Raw genomic sequence first — 17886 nt, 5'->3', positions numbered from 1 at the left:
AATTGTTGGATCTAATTTAAGTGTAGTTTAAATTAGTTAAATTAAAAAAACCAACCACTTTTTAAAGGGACAAGAATTATTCAAGCAATTTATTCCCCTTCCGTAAGTTAGGGAGTCCCACAAAAAACCAAGGATAAATAAAGGGATACTTTTTGCCACACCTTCTGTTCACAGTGACAGGAAAGACTGCCACGTTCCTTCTAAACAGTGATCTCTTACTGACTTTCACAATGAGCACAGTAACTAATTAAACCTCAGCGCATAGTTTCCAGTACTCTAAGCTATAATGAACGAGCAACCATCTCCTGACATACATAATGAAAGCTGAGAACCTTTGAGGGGCTGCACTAGACAATGTTTTCACTCTAGAAAGACACATTTGCATAGACACAACCTACACTCATTTCTCAACTATTCTAGACAAAGAGAATCTACAGGTCCGATATTAAACACTTGCCTTCAAAAGTTCTTGGAAAAAACCCAGGACTTTTAAAAAAACCTACATAGTTTATAAAGTTATTCAAGATGAAAGGTGCCATGTGTATTCACAATAGCCTCCTCTTCATTATGTAGAACAACTCAAGACCTGAATCTTTTGTATATTATTAAAATCCAATATACCTATATTGACTTTTTTTTTAGCTATCAGATTCTTCTCCCTTTGAATAGAGAGAACAAAACAGAATTGGTACTTGCTGGAATCGCTTTCTGACTGAAATTATTTGACCATTTCTGGTTAATTGAGCACTAGAATCACTGCTTTGGCCTACAAAAACAGGTGCAAAAACGGTTAAGTCTAGGTTGAAATTTCATCTATTATTTCCTGCACATAAAAAGGCAAGAAACAATTAAAAGGAAGTAATAGAAATTAAGCTTTGAATATTAAAGACAAAAAGGACAACACTTCAGGCAAACAAGTTCTCTTTCAGGCACAGAAGTTCAAGGTAGTGGAAGGAATTAACTAGGAAAAGACTGAAACATAAAAGTTAATCACATGGTAACAAAAAAAAAAGCTTAATTGAAATTGCCACTCATCCTGCTTCCTTCTATCCTGATATAGCACATGCGTAAAAAAAGACTCAAAGATCAACTGCTATATTGTATATGTTGCCATTCTTCTAGCTTTTGTTGTAGAAATGCTGGTGTATTCCCTTTCCTCCTCCATTCTTCAGGGATCAGAAGTTATAGAAATAGGGATTACAGTCGAAACTGATAAGTCAAAGCTATCTTTGGAACAAGAAATAAAGCATATGCAAAACTTACACTATGTATGTGCTCTAACTTAAAGAAAAACGCACCAAAATATTTTTGGTGCTATATTATTTCTGGCAATTGCAGAACTAGCACATTCCCCTGCTTATGTGCGTCATATCCACTATCCTGAAGGCTCATGAAAAATAACAAGAATAAAACTTGCACAGGGTCATGGAACAGAATGGGCTACACCAGAGTTGCTCTGATTCCAGTAGGTTTGCTTGTTATACCAATGCAGGGATAAAGAAAGAGAAGGGGGAGTAAGTGATCTTTATAATGTTATTAAAAGAAATGGAACCTTCAGATCACACATTCTCCCTGGAGAAAAAACAAAATGCAACAAATACACATGATCAAAACATTGTATTTTCAAAACACAACAGAACGATAGCCACAGTTTGATATATATTCCATTTACTTTGATAAGAGCTGGAAAATCCAAACCTGTTCAGTTAAGCCAGTTTCTTTCTGAAATATTCACCATCCTTCAGAAAACAATCAGTGTTACACAGTTAAAACCCAAATGCGCCTTAAAGAACGCACTAATCACCGGCCACTCTGTAGACTGTGGTAATTAAGTGAATCAAGATCTTCCCCTGAGTTTTGGAATCGGCTCCTTACTCAGCTGCTACATTGTCAACAGCTGGCATGAATTACTGGGAACATTTGGCTAACTGGATAATACGGGGGACAGGCTGTGGTTGGTCCAAATTCAACTTCACTGATCTGCTTCAATAAAAAAAAAATAATTTCATTAGATCCTCCTTTTCTTTTTTTAAAACTGTAATGACACTACAAAGACTGGGTTTTCTATTTTATTCCCTCATTATGTGCAAACAATGTAACTGCACAACTCTCAGATGCTGCATGGGCTAGCGTAACTGAAGCCCCAGTTCCCTATGATTTAATAATGCCTGTTTGCAACACTGATTCATCCTCACCCATATCACAGCTCTCTCTTGAATGGTGTGGTAAAGGTTTGCTACTCTGAATGTATTTTTCTACATGCTAGCAATTCATCAGCATAGATCACAGTAACAAAACCCCCAAACTCTGCTCCTATCTAGCTTACTGAAGAGAAAATATTCATGAGACCAAGATTTCTCCAAACTGCAGCTTTGTTACGAGGTAAAGTCAAATTAGACCATCACAGATGCACGCAAGCAAATGCCACCCACTGTTACTTTGTCACATTATTTGCTTTGTGCCCATGCAGCTACCAAATTGTCTCCAGAGATCAACGTAGGAACCCAGTTCCAGTGGAGCAACATGCACGAAAGTGGTTTTGTGAATGGTCTCTAGTAGGTCCAACTTCCAGAGGTAACTTTGCTGCAGGAAACTGTGGGGAGTGACCACATTTACTACGTGGTTCCTCTCCTTTTCCTTTCAACAGGTAACAGGGAATCTAAAGAAAACAGCTTCTCAGGTTACAGTCCTTGGAGAACTGCTCAAATCAAGAACGACTCTGATACAAAGCAATTACCCTATTATTGCCAGACATTAACAAAACCCCCAAGTATTTAGGTAAACTCTGCACACATGTTACATAGTCAGAGCACACAGTTACAGTTGTCCTTGAAAAATATTGGATTATCCACTGCCTTTCCTTCCAAAAACAAACAAACATTTAAAGTACTGGCTTTTTTTCCCCCCTCTTTGATCAAAACAGCACTGTAACTTTTGAGGTAGCAGAGGATTAGTCCAATGTAGTATCATGACTAAAGCTAAAAACAAACAAAAAAGCTAAACCAATTTTAATGTATTTTTTTTAAGCTTTGCTGAGACTATTCTCAGACATCTCATGAATTCTAACAAGCATCACGTTAGCATCAACATCTGGTAGCTTAGTGGTATGGTAACCCACACTTTAGCCGTGAGCTACCAAACAGATGTTGCTGAAAGGCTTTTTAATTTAGAAGGGCTGGTTCCATAAAATTATCTAAGGTATTTCAGTAACTCACATTTGTATTATATTGTACTTGATTGGGATAACAAGAAATACAGAACAGTATTAGAATTCACATATCATCACCGTTACAGTGAGGGCCATCACTCATGCATCATTCTCTCGCAGAGAACGCAATCTAAGCGAAGGTCAAGCCAGCAGGATAAACGTGGCTACTTTCTGGATTTCAATCATGCCAGTCATAAGTAAGTCACCTTTTGAAAGGTAGTTAATCCTTGCTGTAGGGACTAGAATTTAAGAGCAGGCAATTGTGGCAGGGAAAAATTATAAATGGCTTTTAGATTCTTCCAGTCTTTTATACCCCCACGCTGTTACATTGATTTCCAAGAGAATTTGTACTATGACAACACAGAATATTGCATAATATTGGGGGAACAGGAGAGAAAAGAAGAATACATACTTTTTTAAAAGTACAATTTTCAAGTAATGTGTTTTATATCTCAAAAAAGCCACAAGAAAGGACTGTTGATAGGTAGCCTTTTCAAAAAAATAAGCTCATATTTAGAAAAGCTGGTGGAAGAAATGAAATTCTAAATATCATAGTTAATTTAGTTAGTACTTTCAGACTCAGAAATTTCCTTCCAATCCACACAGACGCTGGCTCTACAGCTCAGGGCTTACTAAACAGAGCATGACAATGACCGTGGTGCTTTGGGAATCGCTGACAATGAATGCTCAATTACAGGGCTGAAAATATTCTGCCATTATACTCCTTAAAGATTACACAATAAAAAAGGAAAATGAAAACAAAAATAGTTTTGTTAGGACACTTCACAGCTGCTCTACTACAGGAAAAAGCGGGCATCAGCGGCTCGAGAGGAAAGGCTCACATGAGAGAATCTGAACTCCCCTCCGGCTTCTTAGCCTACCACAGGCAACAGACACCTCAACAAGGTCCAACTGGTAACAAGAAAACAAGAGGAAAACTGCCAGCAATGTTTCGTGAGGAAAAATAATGGAGGATTTCTGTAGAAGATCCTGCTAACAGTCTAAAGCAAAAGGAAAAGCAAGAAGGCGGCATCTTAAGAAAAGAATGAAGGCGGTTTGTGTTCTTTAAAGGAGATAAAATGAGACAAAAGCAGGAAATGCTGTCCTTCCCTTATCCTGAGAACTACTTAGTGAAAGGTCAAGTATAGCCATCAATCACGATAAGGAAGAGGCGACCAAAGAGATGACCTTCTTTGAGGGGAAACAAGTATGTATCAGATAGCACATTTACACTGATGTAGTCCTCCTCTGTCTATGTGAGAGAAAAAGAGGACACAGTTCCATGCCAGCATTTAAAAAAAAAAAAAAAAGTTAAAATTAAGGACTTGAGATAGAAGAAAACTGGACATGCAAGAGCCTATTAAGTCAAAGACTAGTGACCAAGGAATTGCATCTAAAGTAGACAAAATCAAATATCCATCAAAATCAAATGTAAGTATAAATAATTCTCAAACACAAGCCTTTACAGTTACCCTTCACTGGCTTTCTCAGCCAACAACAGTTCATTTCTATGTCTTGGGCTAGTTTTAAAACATGGAATTGTTTCAATATCACTCTTCAGGGCAAAATAAGTTTACCAGCTCTCGAGGTAGAAAGGCCTCCTCCTGACGAGCCACGATCAGACAGACAGTTTCCCCTTGCTTTGTGCTCCTCAGCATAGCTACAAGCTCTTCCTGGGTCCTGCCAGTGATGTCCCGTCCATTCACCTACCAGACGCAAAAGAACAGAGGCTGTCATACCTGTGAGGAGTATGACTCTCTTTTGTCATTTTCACCTCACCTAACACAGGCGTCATTCAGTGACTGAGAGCAAAGAAGAATTAGTAAGAGCTCCTACACTGTCTCCCGCTCCGGCCCTGCACAAATCACTTAACCTTTTTTCACTTATTTTCACCATCTGTTAAAGCAGGTCTGTAGTACTTAACCACCTTGCAGGGGGTTTGTGAGGCTTAATTAGTTTGTAAAGCACTTTGAAGATGAAAAGTATAAAAACAAGACCTAAGTATTATTAAAACTGTTTACCTTAAGAGCTTTTTGAGGTTAGTAAGTAGAAATAACCCATTAGAGATTGAAGTCACAAGATATCTGAAAATTTTCAACAGACCGATTTGAGCAAAATTGCCTTAAAATGAGCACTTAACCACCTCAATATTAATCAGAGATTTTTGGACATGGCTGAAGAGGCAAGACATGCTTTGTTTCTAAACTGATACATTTATCTGCTTTAAGAACCAAGATGTTATCAGATACCCCTTGTTCAAACATCCCATTGACTCTTGCGAAGAGCCCCTTTTTTCCAAATCGTGGTGTAAAATACTTGCTAACAAACAAAAGCCATGAGACTTTTTTTTTTTTTTTAAAAAAACCAAGGTCAAGAATTTTAATTCCATACATCAGTAGTATATAGAAGAAAATAAAATATTTATGCCAAAATCAGCGATCAATACTCAGCAATGCAAATACAATGGATGTTTATCCTAACCTCCAGGATTCTGTCTCCTGACTGCAAACGACCATCTTTTACTGCTGCACCTTTGGGTAAAATATTCTTCACAAAAATCGGACCAGGGCCATGTACTGAAGAGTCTCTGGTAACCACAGTGAAACCAAGTCCTTCTGGACCTACAAGGTCAGATAAAGAGCTCCCAACATAAATTTCAATAAGCAAATGACGATCATTAAAACCAAGTAAACAATGTCAGTAACATATCACAGACACTCATTCAGGTTAGCTCTTAATAAAAGAAAGCGAATAAAAAGCTGTAAACACAAACCTATTTTCTGCATGGTGTAGAGAAGAATTCTATCAACGTCAAAACACATGCTCAAATCGTCCTGCAACAGCTACAGATGGAAATACTTTTGGATAGCCCACAATAACACAAAATGAGCAAGAACTATCATTTTAAAGCATTTACCTTTTCTCAAGGTGGTTTTAGTATTAGCCTTCACATTAATGTCAATAGTCTTTAAACAAATCAGAACAATCTGAATTGTTTATTTCTGAGCATAAATATAATGCAGTGGGTTTTACTGAAATTTGGTGAAAAGTAGAAAAGTCACACAATTTGAATGCAGAAATTGCTGGCTACATGCTGTTAAGAAAGGACAAGTGATATTTCAAAGCTTCCATTCATGAATTTTGCTGCTTGCAAATAAACAACCTCCAGTGGTAATAGATAAATGTTTAACAAATGCTTAGGGAGTAAAACTGGTATTAGCAGGTATTGCTCATAAGCCACCAAAATGACCCAGGAATAGCAGGGTCCGTAGAAATCTTTTTATATTGAGCAGGATTGCTACCCATGTGATAGTTTTGAGAGATATCATGTCAGTATCACATTCCTATCATTTCTAAAAATATAAATTACTGTTTCAAAAGCAAAAGCATTACATCTGAAATGAGGAAAATTCTGAAGCAGGTTTTGTTAACGCAAAGCTGAAGAGTTCAGAAGTAAAAATGAGTGATTTAAGTTAAGAAATAACAAAATTTAAGAAATGACAGCTTGATTACATTCATTATGTGTTAAAAGAATAAAGTTACAGACAGTTTTTAAAAGGGCCACTTCTACCATCAAATTTAACTCTCAGCCAAATCAGAAACAGAAATTAAACAGAAAATATAAACGCTAATTGGGATCTGCTTAAGCACATTTTACTACATGTGCTTAAACCTGTTACTCCATGCAAAGACAGACATCTGTATGGAGCAGCAATTAAAGATATACACACAAAATTCGGCCTGCTGACAGCTGAATAAATACAGATGGAAAGAAAAGGTTTCATAGAATTGCAGAATTGTTTAGGTCGGAAGAGACCTTTAAGATCATCAAGTCCAACCTTTAACCTAGCACTGCCAAGTCCACCACTAAGCCACGTCCCTAAGCACTACATCTACATGTCTTTTAAATATCCCCAGGAATGGTGATTCCACCACTTCCCTGGGCAGCCTGTTCCAATGCTTGACAACCCTTTTGGTGAAGAAATTTTTCCTAATATCCAATCTAGACCTCCCATGGTGCAACTTGAGGCTGCTTCCTCTTGTCCTATTGCTTGTTGCTTGGTAGAAGAGATTGACATCCACCGCACTACAACCTCCTTTCAGGTAGTTGTAGACAGTGATAAGGTCTCCCCTCGGCCTCCTTTTCTCCAGACTAAACAACCCCAGTTACTTCAGCTGCTGCTCGTAAGACTTGTTCTCTAGACCCCTCACCAGCTTCGTTGCCCTTCTCTGAACATGCTCCAGCACCTCAATGTCTTTCTTGTAGTGAGGGGCCCAAAACTGGACACAGTCCTGGAGGTGGGGCCTCACCAATGCTGAGTATAGGGGGATGATCAGTTCCCTAGTTCTGCTGGCCATGCAACTTCTGATACAAGTCAGGATGCTAATTGGCCTTCTTGGCCACCTGTCCACACTGCTGGCTCGTATTTAGCTGGCAGCTGACCAACACCGCCAGGTCCCTTTCCACCAGGCAGATTTCCAGACACACTTCCCCAAGCCTGTAGCACTGCATAGGGTTGCTGTGACCCAAGTGCAGGAACCCGGCATTTGGCCTTGTTGAACGTCATACCATTGGCCTTGGCCCATCGATCCAGCCTGTCCAGATCCCTCTGTAGAGCCTTCCTATCCTCAAGCAGATTGACACTCCCACCCAACTTGGTGTTGTTTGCAAGCTTACTGAAGATGCACTCAATCCCCTCGTTCAGGTCATTGATAAAGATATTAAACAGAACTGTCCCCAATACTGAGCACTGGGGAACACCACTTGTGACCGGCCACCAACTGGATCTAACTCCATTCACCACAACTCTTTGGGTCCAGCCATCCAGCCAATTTTTTACCCAGTGAAGAGTATACCCGTCTAAGCCACGAGCAGCCAGTTTCTCCAGGAGAACGCTGTAGGAAACAGTGTCAAAGGCTTTACTAAAGTCCAGTAGACAACAAATCTAGGCAGACTTTCCCTCATCCATGAACTGGGTTGCCTTGTCACAGTAGGTGATCAGTTTAGTCAAGCAGGACCTGCCTTTCATAAACCCATGCTGACTGGGACTGATCACCTGATTGCCATGTATGTACCATGTAATGGCACTCAAGATGATCTGCTCCATAACCTTCGCCGACACCAAGGTCAGACTGACAGGCCTGTAGTTCCCTTGGATCCTCCTTCCGGCCCTTCTTGTGGATGGGTGTCACATTTGCTAACTTCCAGTCAACTGGGACCTTCCCGGTTAGCCAGGACTGCTGATAAATGATGGAAAGTGGCTCACTGAGCGCTTTGCCAGCTCCCTCAGTACCCTTGTGTGCGTCTAAATGGTGTAGCAGGTTGTTAACCATTTCCCCTTGGATTGGGGGGGAAAAAATGTGCCTTCAGTCTGCTCCCTATCTTCCAGTTCAGGGGGCTGGGTACCCAGAGAACAACTGGTCTTACTATTAAAGACTGAGGCAAAGAAGGCATTGAGTACCTCAGTCTTTTCCTCATCCTTTGTCAATATGTTTCCCTCCACATCCAATAAAGGATGAAGATTCTCCTTAGCCCTCCTTTTGTTGCTCATGTATTTATAGAAACATTTTTAATTGTCTTTTATAGCAGCAGGCAGATTAAGTTCTAGCTGGGCTTTGGCCCTTCTTATTTTCTCCCTGCATAACCTCACAACATCCTTGTGGTCCTCCTGAGTAGCCTGCCCCTTCTTCCACAGTTCATAAACTCTCCTTTTTTTTTTTAACTGAGTTCCAGCCAAAGCTCTCTGTTCAGCCAGGTGGTCTTCTTCCCCACCGGCTCCTCGTTTGGCACATGGGGACAGCCTGCTCCTGCGCCTTTACTGTTTCCTTCTTGAAGAATGTCCAGCCTTCCTGGATTCCTTTGCCCTTCAGGACTGTCTCCCAAGGGACTCTGTCAAGCACGCTCCTAAACAGGCCAAAGTCTGCCCTCTGGAAGTCCGAGGTGGCAGTTCTGCTGACCCTCCTTCCTCACCTCTCCAAGAATCAAAAACTATAATTTTGTGGTTGCTATGCCCAAGACAACCTCCAACCGTCACATCACTCACAAGTCCTTCTCTATTCACAAACAACAGGTCCAGCGGGGCACCTTCCCTAGTCGGCTCAACTCACCAGCTGTGTCAGGAAGTTACCTTCCACACACTCCAGGAACCTCCTAGACTGTTTCCTCTCCACTCTATTGTATTTCCAGCAGATATCTGCTAAGTTGAAGTCCCCTATGAGAGCAAGGGCTAGCGATTGTGAGACTTCTCCCATGTGCCTATTTAGTCTGCGTCTTCATCCTGGTTGGGTGGTCTATAACAAACTCCCACCATGATATCTGCCTTGTTGGCCTTCTCCCTGATTCTTACCCATAAAGACTCAACCCTACTGTCACCATCATTAAGCTCTAGACAATCAAAACACTCCCTAACATACAGGGCTATCCCACCACCTCTCCTTCCTTGCCTATCCCTTCTGAAGAGTTTATAGCCATCCATTGCAGCACTCATGTGAGTCATCCTAGCATGTTTGTAGAAAATAAAAAAGGGAAAGACAGGTAAATTTGTGGTCAACTTCCTAGACAACGTGAAATAGAGCAGTGCATGTTTTTAAACATACCTTTAAAAGAATGTCATAACAGTGCTGGTCAGTTTGCACAAATGAATATAAATAACAAAGGTTACCAGCAGACAATTCAAATTTTTATTCTATACTTGCAAAAAGGCTGAATCATCTCTTAATATCACATGTTGCTAATGAAATACCTTCCACATAAATCAGTAATCGGGATTTTTTAAATCAGCAAGTCTAGATAACACACATCCACAATTTACGAGAAAGCTGACTGTTGAGAACATTACTGTTAACATTCCTTTACCTTTTAGAATATTCTTTTACCTTTTGGAAGTCTTGGAACTTCTACACCGTAAATAACTTTCCTGTACTTTTAATGTCACTAGTTTATTTAAAAGCTAAGGTATCAATATAGAGAACATGATACAGAATTAATCATATCATCTCCAGAAGACTTACCTTTTTTTAGGTCTATCTTTATTTTTTTTGCATTTTTTTTATTGCCAAAACCCATAAGGGGAGACAGTGACGGAGAAGATGATTTTCTACCCAGACGTGGGAGGTTGGGGCTTTTAGCTTGTTGTAGTGTTGCCTGTACACCTGCCTCCAAGCTGCCTGCTCCAGAAAGATTAATCGTTTTCAGAGCAGGTTTTGGATGAACTGGAGGTGGGATCTTTGTTTTTGGAACTCCTTCTTCATTATCCAGAAGACAAAGGGGAGCAATAGCAGACTTCTCGTATTGTTCTCGATTATATGGAGGAAGGACTTCCAAGATGACACTTTGAAATTTCATTGCCTGACGGAAGATGTCCTGAGCCCTTTAAAAGAAAGGTATGAAAATTCACATAACAAACTGGAAAATTTGGGCAAAGTTTGGAGTTGTTTACAGAGAATAAGACAAAAATTTATCCTGAATGTGAAAAACCACCTTACCTTCAACATTTACAGGGTCCCTTTTCTAAAAAAGTACACATGAAATAAGACTTCTAAACTGCAGCATTTCCTTATATTTCAAGTAGGAACAGCACATCTGTCAGGATTGCTAGGCTGCTATGAAAACATATCACCCAGAATAAACTAATGAACACAATTCTTCATGTAGCACATCAGGAAGGGAAAGTCTGATGGCAAAAGCTCATCAAAAGACTCCTGAAGTTATAGCTTACTACTTTCTTCAAGTCTTTGCCTGTTACATATTTTCTTGTTGGCATAGAGGCACACTGAGCACTTATGACCGATTGCTCTGGTGGATACATCTACTATGAGCAAGCTCAAGACTCCATTTTTTTCCGCAACTACAGATTAACTGCCCCTTAGATTCCTTCATCATCCCTAATGCAACTGCTGGCTGATTCCACACCAATAAAAAAAGGATGAAGGTATGGGATATATGGACATCTTCAGAAGAAATATTGTGACTGCAAATGGTGCAACAGAAAAGGATGATGATATGGGATATATAGACATCAGAAAAAAAAACAGCGACAGCAAAAGGTGCAACTATTTGTGTGTTTGTACATAAACGGATAAACGAATAGGTAGGTATTACTCACATCTCTCAGACAGTAACCTCTTGATAAGGTGGATATGTGGACTTTACTTAATCAATATCTTTACAGATGTGCTCAACTGCAACACCAGAAACCGTGTCAGAGCATTTAGTGAAAACTACTCCCCTTAAACCGATTAACATGGTAACAACACAGTGTTTGGGTTCCCAAGCATTACGAGGCAATTAAGACAAGTTGGCCAAAGCCACTGTTCATAAAGCTTTCCCTCCGTTTTGAATAACATGTAGATTTGGTCAATCAAGACATTTTACGAACCCTAGATGCTAAAGGAACGAAGGAGACTTCTCTCTTTCTACGCTTTCCTCTCCTAGCTTCTGAAGAACTCAAATGATTTTCTTCCATACTGCAGAAGACAAACAGAAGTAGTAGCTGAAGCATATTTTGAGAATGAAAAAATCAAGAACTTCTGCTTAGCAGAACTGGGTCAAGAGGGGAAAAAAATAATGGCCAAATAAATTTCTAAATAAATCATGGGGTCTTTTTGAAAAGAATTTACATATCTCCCACTTTTCTGTAGTGTGTTTGTCAGTCAGGCAAAGTCAGTATTTCGCTGGGTAAGTCTTGGGTTTGGATTTACACTCAGTTATGCAACAAGAGCCATTGTTGAAAGTACTTCCAAAATAACAGGTTTTGACACTGATACAGAAAGGAAGCCACTGCAAACGTTAACATCTTGAATATACACCTACTGCTTTCCCAGATCAAGAGAGCTACAGAGTACCTCCACCTCGCAGCTGCAGGGAGGGGAGGGGCTGTTTCAAGAGGGTTTTTTGCAGCATGAAGACACTGAAGTCAGGGGGCAGTCCCAATGGATACGCTGTGGGAAAGAACCAGCTTGGCCACACTGAGTGCAAATGCACCAAGAGTCAGAATAACCACGTTCATTGACAGGAGACACTGCCAGAACAGAAACCTCAAACTTGGAAAAGATAGGTAGCAGGGAGAGTGTTATGGGAAGGTATTCTTCCAGCACCACTCTCAAGGGTTAGGTTTCAGAACTGTAATAGCACCATCCCAGTGTGTCTGCAGGGCTTATAGTTACCTGGTCACCTACAGCCCGTGAAGGTTTTCAAGGATAGACCTTACCCTGATCGTAGAAACCATGGCATGCTCCCAGCATGAGGATGTAAAGTCTTAAGCACACTTCTTTCACACCCCATCTTCACCCTTGCAAGTAGCCACTTGGCCATGTTACAAGGTAATTTAATAACTCAGTTTCAGGAGATGAATATTTTAAATATATGAAAGGGAAAATATAAGATCTCCTTCAAACAAAAAATAGTGGAAATAACGCAAGACATCCTGTGGGAAAGCCTAGATGCAGTCTTCAGGGGCAAAATAACTGGCTGCACTTCAAAGAGAAAAATAATGGATGGAGAAATTTACATTTCTTGAGACCCCAAACGCATACTTTAAAGAAATAAGGGAGTCAATTAAAAGAGGTGCTAGAAACTCTGCAACACAACAGAATGTAATTGAATAGATTAACAGCAAATGAAAAAGCAGACCAACGGTCCCAATACATAAAACTATTATAAACATGGGAATACAGAAAGTAGGCTGCTGCTATTACAGCTGCAGAAGCAGCAATCATCAGGAGCAATACTAGAAAGTCTCTGCTGAAAACAGAAAGAGACAGTATGTAACAGTCTCTGCTAAGTGTTAAAACAGCTTTTACAAGGGTTATGAAGAAACGTCAATTTGAAACTAGCAAACAAATTTTCCTCTCAAAGGACAATCTGATGACTATTTCTGGGTCAATAGTCATCAGGACAATACTTCGTCACATCCATTACAATTACTGCGTTTCTGTAACCGGGATTGTCAGATTAGTACAGCTAGGTCAGGCCAGATGAAAACTAAAAGGCGTATTCACTGAAATTAGTTTCAACCCGGAAAGCTGCTTTCTTTAGCCATTCTCAACAGCCAGGGAAGAGAGATGATGCAGACAGCTATCCTGGAAGGCAATTCGGGAGAACAACATGACAGGACACGGGACCAGGCTAGAGCTTGTCCAAAATACTCCCCCCAGTCCGCACTGCCCACCGTTTTTCTCCTTTGATCCACTGCAACCACACCACTTGTTATTGTAACACAAGGTGAATTAGGCCAACTAAACTAGGCCCTCCTCTGAATCACTTTTAGTCACTTCTCTCTTTCATTCTCCAAGACAGACAGATCTTCTAACAAGACTGGCCTCTCTAAACTAACAATTGTCTTTGTAAATATCCCTTCCAACTCCCAAAACTTTACACAAACCTGGAGAAGCAAAGTGTCCTGTATTTCTCATTTTGAAGGGAAGCCTGATGGAGAACTGGAAAGTCTACAGCAATATTTCTAACTAAGTGACCTTACAGAAAAATACGCAGAGTCCTCCACTCCACAGACATCTCATGGGCTTAAAGCCTCTGGAGATTTAGTTGCATTCTGAAGAGAACAGAAAGGAGATGACAAATTTGTAAAGAAAAGACCACCTACCATTTTGAAAAGAGAGGTTTTGGTTCATGCAAAATCTCATTTGAGAAGGATACACCTTCATTACAAAAACTGCACAGGTGAGGCAACAAACATTTTAATATGATACCAACACTTATGTTCCGATAAAGTTGGTATCTTATGTAGGAACTTGCCATGGGTGGAAGAGAATGGCATGGACTATATCACAACAGAATATATTTACTACCAAACATTAAGAAAACAGTAACTCAAAAACCTATCATGAAGCAAAAAAGCACAGCCTCAGAAGCAAGGTAATACCTACTATAGAACTACACTGATTTTATGAAAACCTATTTTGCAAATATTTATCCCTAACAGTGAAATTACTTATTTGATTTTAGTAGAAACCTTGAACATTTGGATTACTGTTTAGAAAGTTAAGCCTCAACTCCCTTGAGATCTCAATAGATTTTTGTTATAAACAATCACTCAGCTGTCTAAACATATGGATTAAAAGTAAAAACAAATTACTATTTAATTACTACAGCAAATATCTGTGAAATTTGAGAGGCTATTCTTTTGTGCAACAATGTCACATTAATTCACAGACGATCAAAGCAACCTGTTACTTAAAGCAATTTGAGATAGATAATAAATGTCAACAGATTTCTAATAAAAGTCATAAAAGGTGAGATTTACCATTTAGCTCAACTAATTATAGTTTGACAGTACTAGTATTTTTAAAAAATTAAATGCTCAAAAAGCTACAGCACACAAACCCAAACTTATTTCATTTGCAAAACAACATCGAAAAACATGCTGTGATGCTGACTCATTCTGAAGGCCTTACGAGGAACAAATTACAAAGAAAATATGGAAAAAATAACAGAAGAATTAGAAAGTGAAGATAACTATTAAAAAAAACTTAAAGCTATTTAAATTAGGTAAGCACAATATGTTCACTAAGACTTCAAGAAGATTACTCTCCTCAAATTTCACCTTATTTGGAGGTTTCAGAAAGAAAATTACAAAGTTTCTGCCAGGTATCAATTTTATAGGCATTTTATCTGAAATACATATGAATCCCTTTGCATTAATCACTTAATAAACACAGCATTGTATAAAATCCTGGATAGTTAAAAGTATCAGTAAACCAGCACTTACTGTGCAAAGGTTTTATCTGTAAGGTCCACATGGTTAATCTTCACAATGCATTCATTTTCATGGAACAGCCCATCACGCCTAGATCTGCTATTTTCTTCAATACCACGGATGAAGAGTCCCAGCATCCTAAAAGGGAAAGAAAAAAACCCAAAAAAGTGAAAACTATCCTTTATTCTGCTGGTATGAATTTATAGCAACTAAAAATAGATATTAATCTCTACTGTGTGTGAGATGAGATAGACCATTATGAAGTCCTTAAGCTAGAGAAAGGATTTCTAGCTCACTCTTTAACTGACAAGGAGAGGATTGCAAGAAACACCAAGAAAAAATGCTGGACACTAATGCTATAATTGCTAGAACTTCAGGAAGCATTAAGTCCTGTAGGTCATACTTGGAGAAACAGAGGAAAACACCCCATCCAGTTAAGAATTTGAATGTAGCTTATGCAATTATTTGTCTCCACTAAGTAAGATTACATTGCTCCAAAGAAAAGCACAAACAGATTAAAAGTAATTTTCTAACTCGACTATAAAAAGCTAGAATAAGATAAAAAAAATAAAAAATAACCACTATTTCTACATTTGAAAAGTCTCTGAAACTTTTCCATTTCTAAAGCCCCTCATTTCGACACATCACAGCAATACTATTTATTTATGTGGCAGGAGAGCAGCAGAACATCAAAACCTAAGCTGTTTGTTACCAGGTTATGTGCAAATTGAAAACTGAGGTGCGGCACGGAAACTTCTGATAATGGGTTAAGTGAACAAATGTGGGTGATGCAAAATTCCAGTGTGGCTAACTCTGCTGGGAGCACTAGGCTATTTCCGACCTACCGTACTGCAGACCACAACCCAACATAGATATATACAAAGATACCAGTATAATGTCCGAAAAACCTGACAACTACCTGTTTGTGAAGACCTTTCATAATCAAGTTTTATCCACTAGATTTCCATACCACACCAGCACCAGACAGATGACCTTTAGAGACCATTTTCCATTGGTTATACTGCATAAAATATTAACATGCAATTTCCAACATGCCAGCACTCCAATCACAAAAGTTCTGTATTTTTTCTCAGATTCATGACTGCCCCTCATACTTAAGTCCATTCATCAGATTCACAGCATGCCATTAACTATTTCAAATGACGCTATATTCACCTTGTATTTGATTTTAGATTTACTGTATAATAAGATTTAAAAATTTATATTTATGTCACATCAATGTACTTTAAGTGAAAACGTGGTTTCTACTGAACATTACTTCTTTAAGACATCTCAGAAAAAAAATGATTCAATCTATCGCATGAAGATTATCTTGCATCCTGTGTCACCCTTCACTAAAGGACTCAAAGGGAGAGTGCTGGTGAGGGGCTACAGCCCTGCTGATGACAAACATCCAACTAGTGGCAATCAAAAAACTACCTGCTAAGAACTAATGAAATATGATTACGTTAAGATGCAAACCAGTAAAAGTAGAGAAATAAAAGAAATGACGAACTAAGTCAATTCTATGATCCTCACTAATCTGGTTGTGTTTAGATGCCGCATTCACATGACGCAATACGATTGCCCACTTGCCTGAAACTTGTTCTCTGGCCTGTAGTACCCGAATGAGTGACTTGAGTTAGGTACGCTGTGGCAGCTTAAATTCATTGCTCCATTACTTTTTACCATAGCCTCAATTTTAGCATTGTTTTAATGCACTATTACATTTTAATTTCCCTTTTTAATGATATCTAGGTGCAAAAAGAAAGGGGAAAAATTATTTCCATTAGTTTTGTAGTTCCTGTATAAACTAAGATTTTGTGAATTAATGCAATGTTTTAACTACCTCTAGAAAAATTTTGCTCTGCAGCAGCACCAGGCTAAAGCCAGAATTACCTTATTAGAAAATAACTTTACAATTGAAATACCAGACCAAGTTAGTCATGGCCTATGTGCCCCCATAAATTGTATCTTGTCATTAACAGACATAAAAGATGCTCTCCTGTACTTTCTCATGTTATGATGAGTTAAAATTTATACGCTAGTCTCAGGCTTGATTAAATAAAAGGGACAAGCGATTTAAGTCACACTAGTGCTTTTGCAAAGATATCAGTATGGTTCTGCCAAGGGTCATTAAAATTAAAAGACAGCTGTCTAAACAAGTAGCCTGGCTGTCAAAAAACCTCTTTTCTCCGAGGGATTTCCAAAAGCATTTGTAAATAAGGACATAGTAAGACGCACGCAACACAGAACGAGGAACTCCACTTTTTCTTCATGGAGATCTTTAAACTCTGCACCCAACACAGCAATAACTACAGTACAGAACTGTACTACAGTCACAATAATCACTGATTTTTAAAAGCTTACCATTTCATTACATTTTTTTACCTAATGATCTTGAAATACAGTGTACACACTACAACCTTTATGGCATGGCTATGACAAAGAACTATTGTCTGCATTTCATGATGGGGTAACAAATACAAGTGCCTTTCTCGAGACAAACAGGCAGCTTGCAAAGCCAAGGACACAACTCAGACCTCCTACACTTCCCATCGAAGACCAACTTTCTCCTTGAGACAGTGACGCATTTTTTCCAGGCAGCAGGTGGACATCAATTTTCCCTTTTGACAAACTAAACACTCTGAATGAATTTGGGTCCACTTACAAACTCAGATCTTGCTGAGAAAACACTTACACGCACAGACTTTTACAATGCAATTTAAACTGTCAAGTTCTCTGTCCTACATGCAAGTTGACAAATAATAAAACATTTAAGAACTATAAAATTTTTACTTTTGCAATAATTGTCTTTGTGTTACAGGCACCATTTTACTATAAAGTAGTGTCATTTATGGCACTGACAATTTCCCATCTCTTATTCAGGGCTGCCAGCGTCAAATTAACACTCTGGCTAAGCCTCTGTATGTCAAATTTGAGCCTAGAATTTCTAATTTATTT

At 38.9% G+C, this 17886-nt stretch overlaps 1 protein-coding gene across 3 annotated transcripts in view; it reads right to left on the bottom strand.

Moving 5' to 3' along the window:
• The window catches only part of PARD3B (par-3 family cell polarity regulator beta), a 426548-nt gene that overhangs the window by 214265 nt on the left and 194397 nt on the right, over window positions 1–17886 (bottom strand). For all 3 annotated transcript variants that reach the window (XM_063341445.1, XM_063341446.1, XM_063341444.1), the window contains exons 7-10: window positions 14935–15060; window positions 10220–10578; window positions 5690–5829; window positions 4786–4914 (exon numbers count right to left, since the gene is read on the bottom strand). In XM_063341445.1, coding sequence (XP_063197515.1) covers window positions 4786–4914; window positions 5690–5829; window positions 10220–10578; window positions 14935–15060 — 754 coding nt within the window. The remainder of the gene's footprint in view (window positions 1–4785; window positions 4915–5689; window positions 5830–10219; window positions 10579–14934; window positions 15061–17886) is intronic.

This window comes from Chroicocephalus ridibundus, chromosome 7 (genome assembly GCF_963924245.1).
Source record: "Chroicocephalus ridibundus chromosome 7, bChrRid1.1, whole genome shotgun sequence".
NCBI lineage: Eukaryota > Metazoa > Chordata > Aves > Charadriiformes > Laridae > Chroicocephalus > Chroicocephalus ridibundus.
This window is presented reverse-complemented; position numbering and strand designations above follow the sequence as displayed.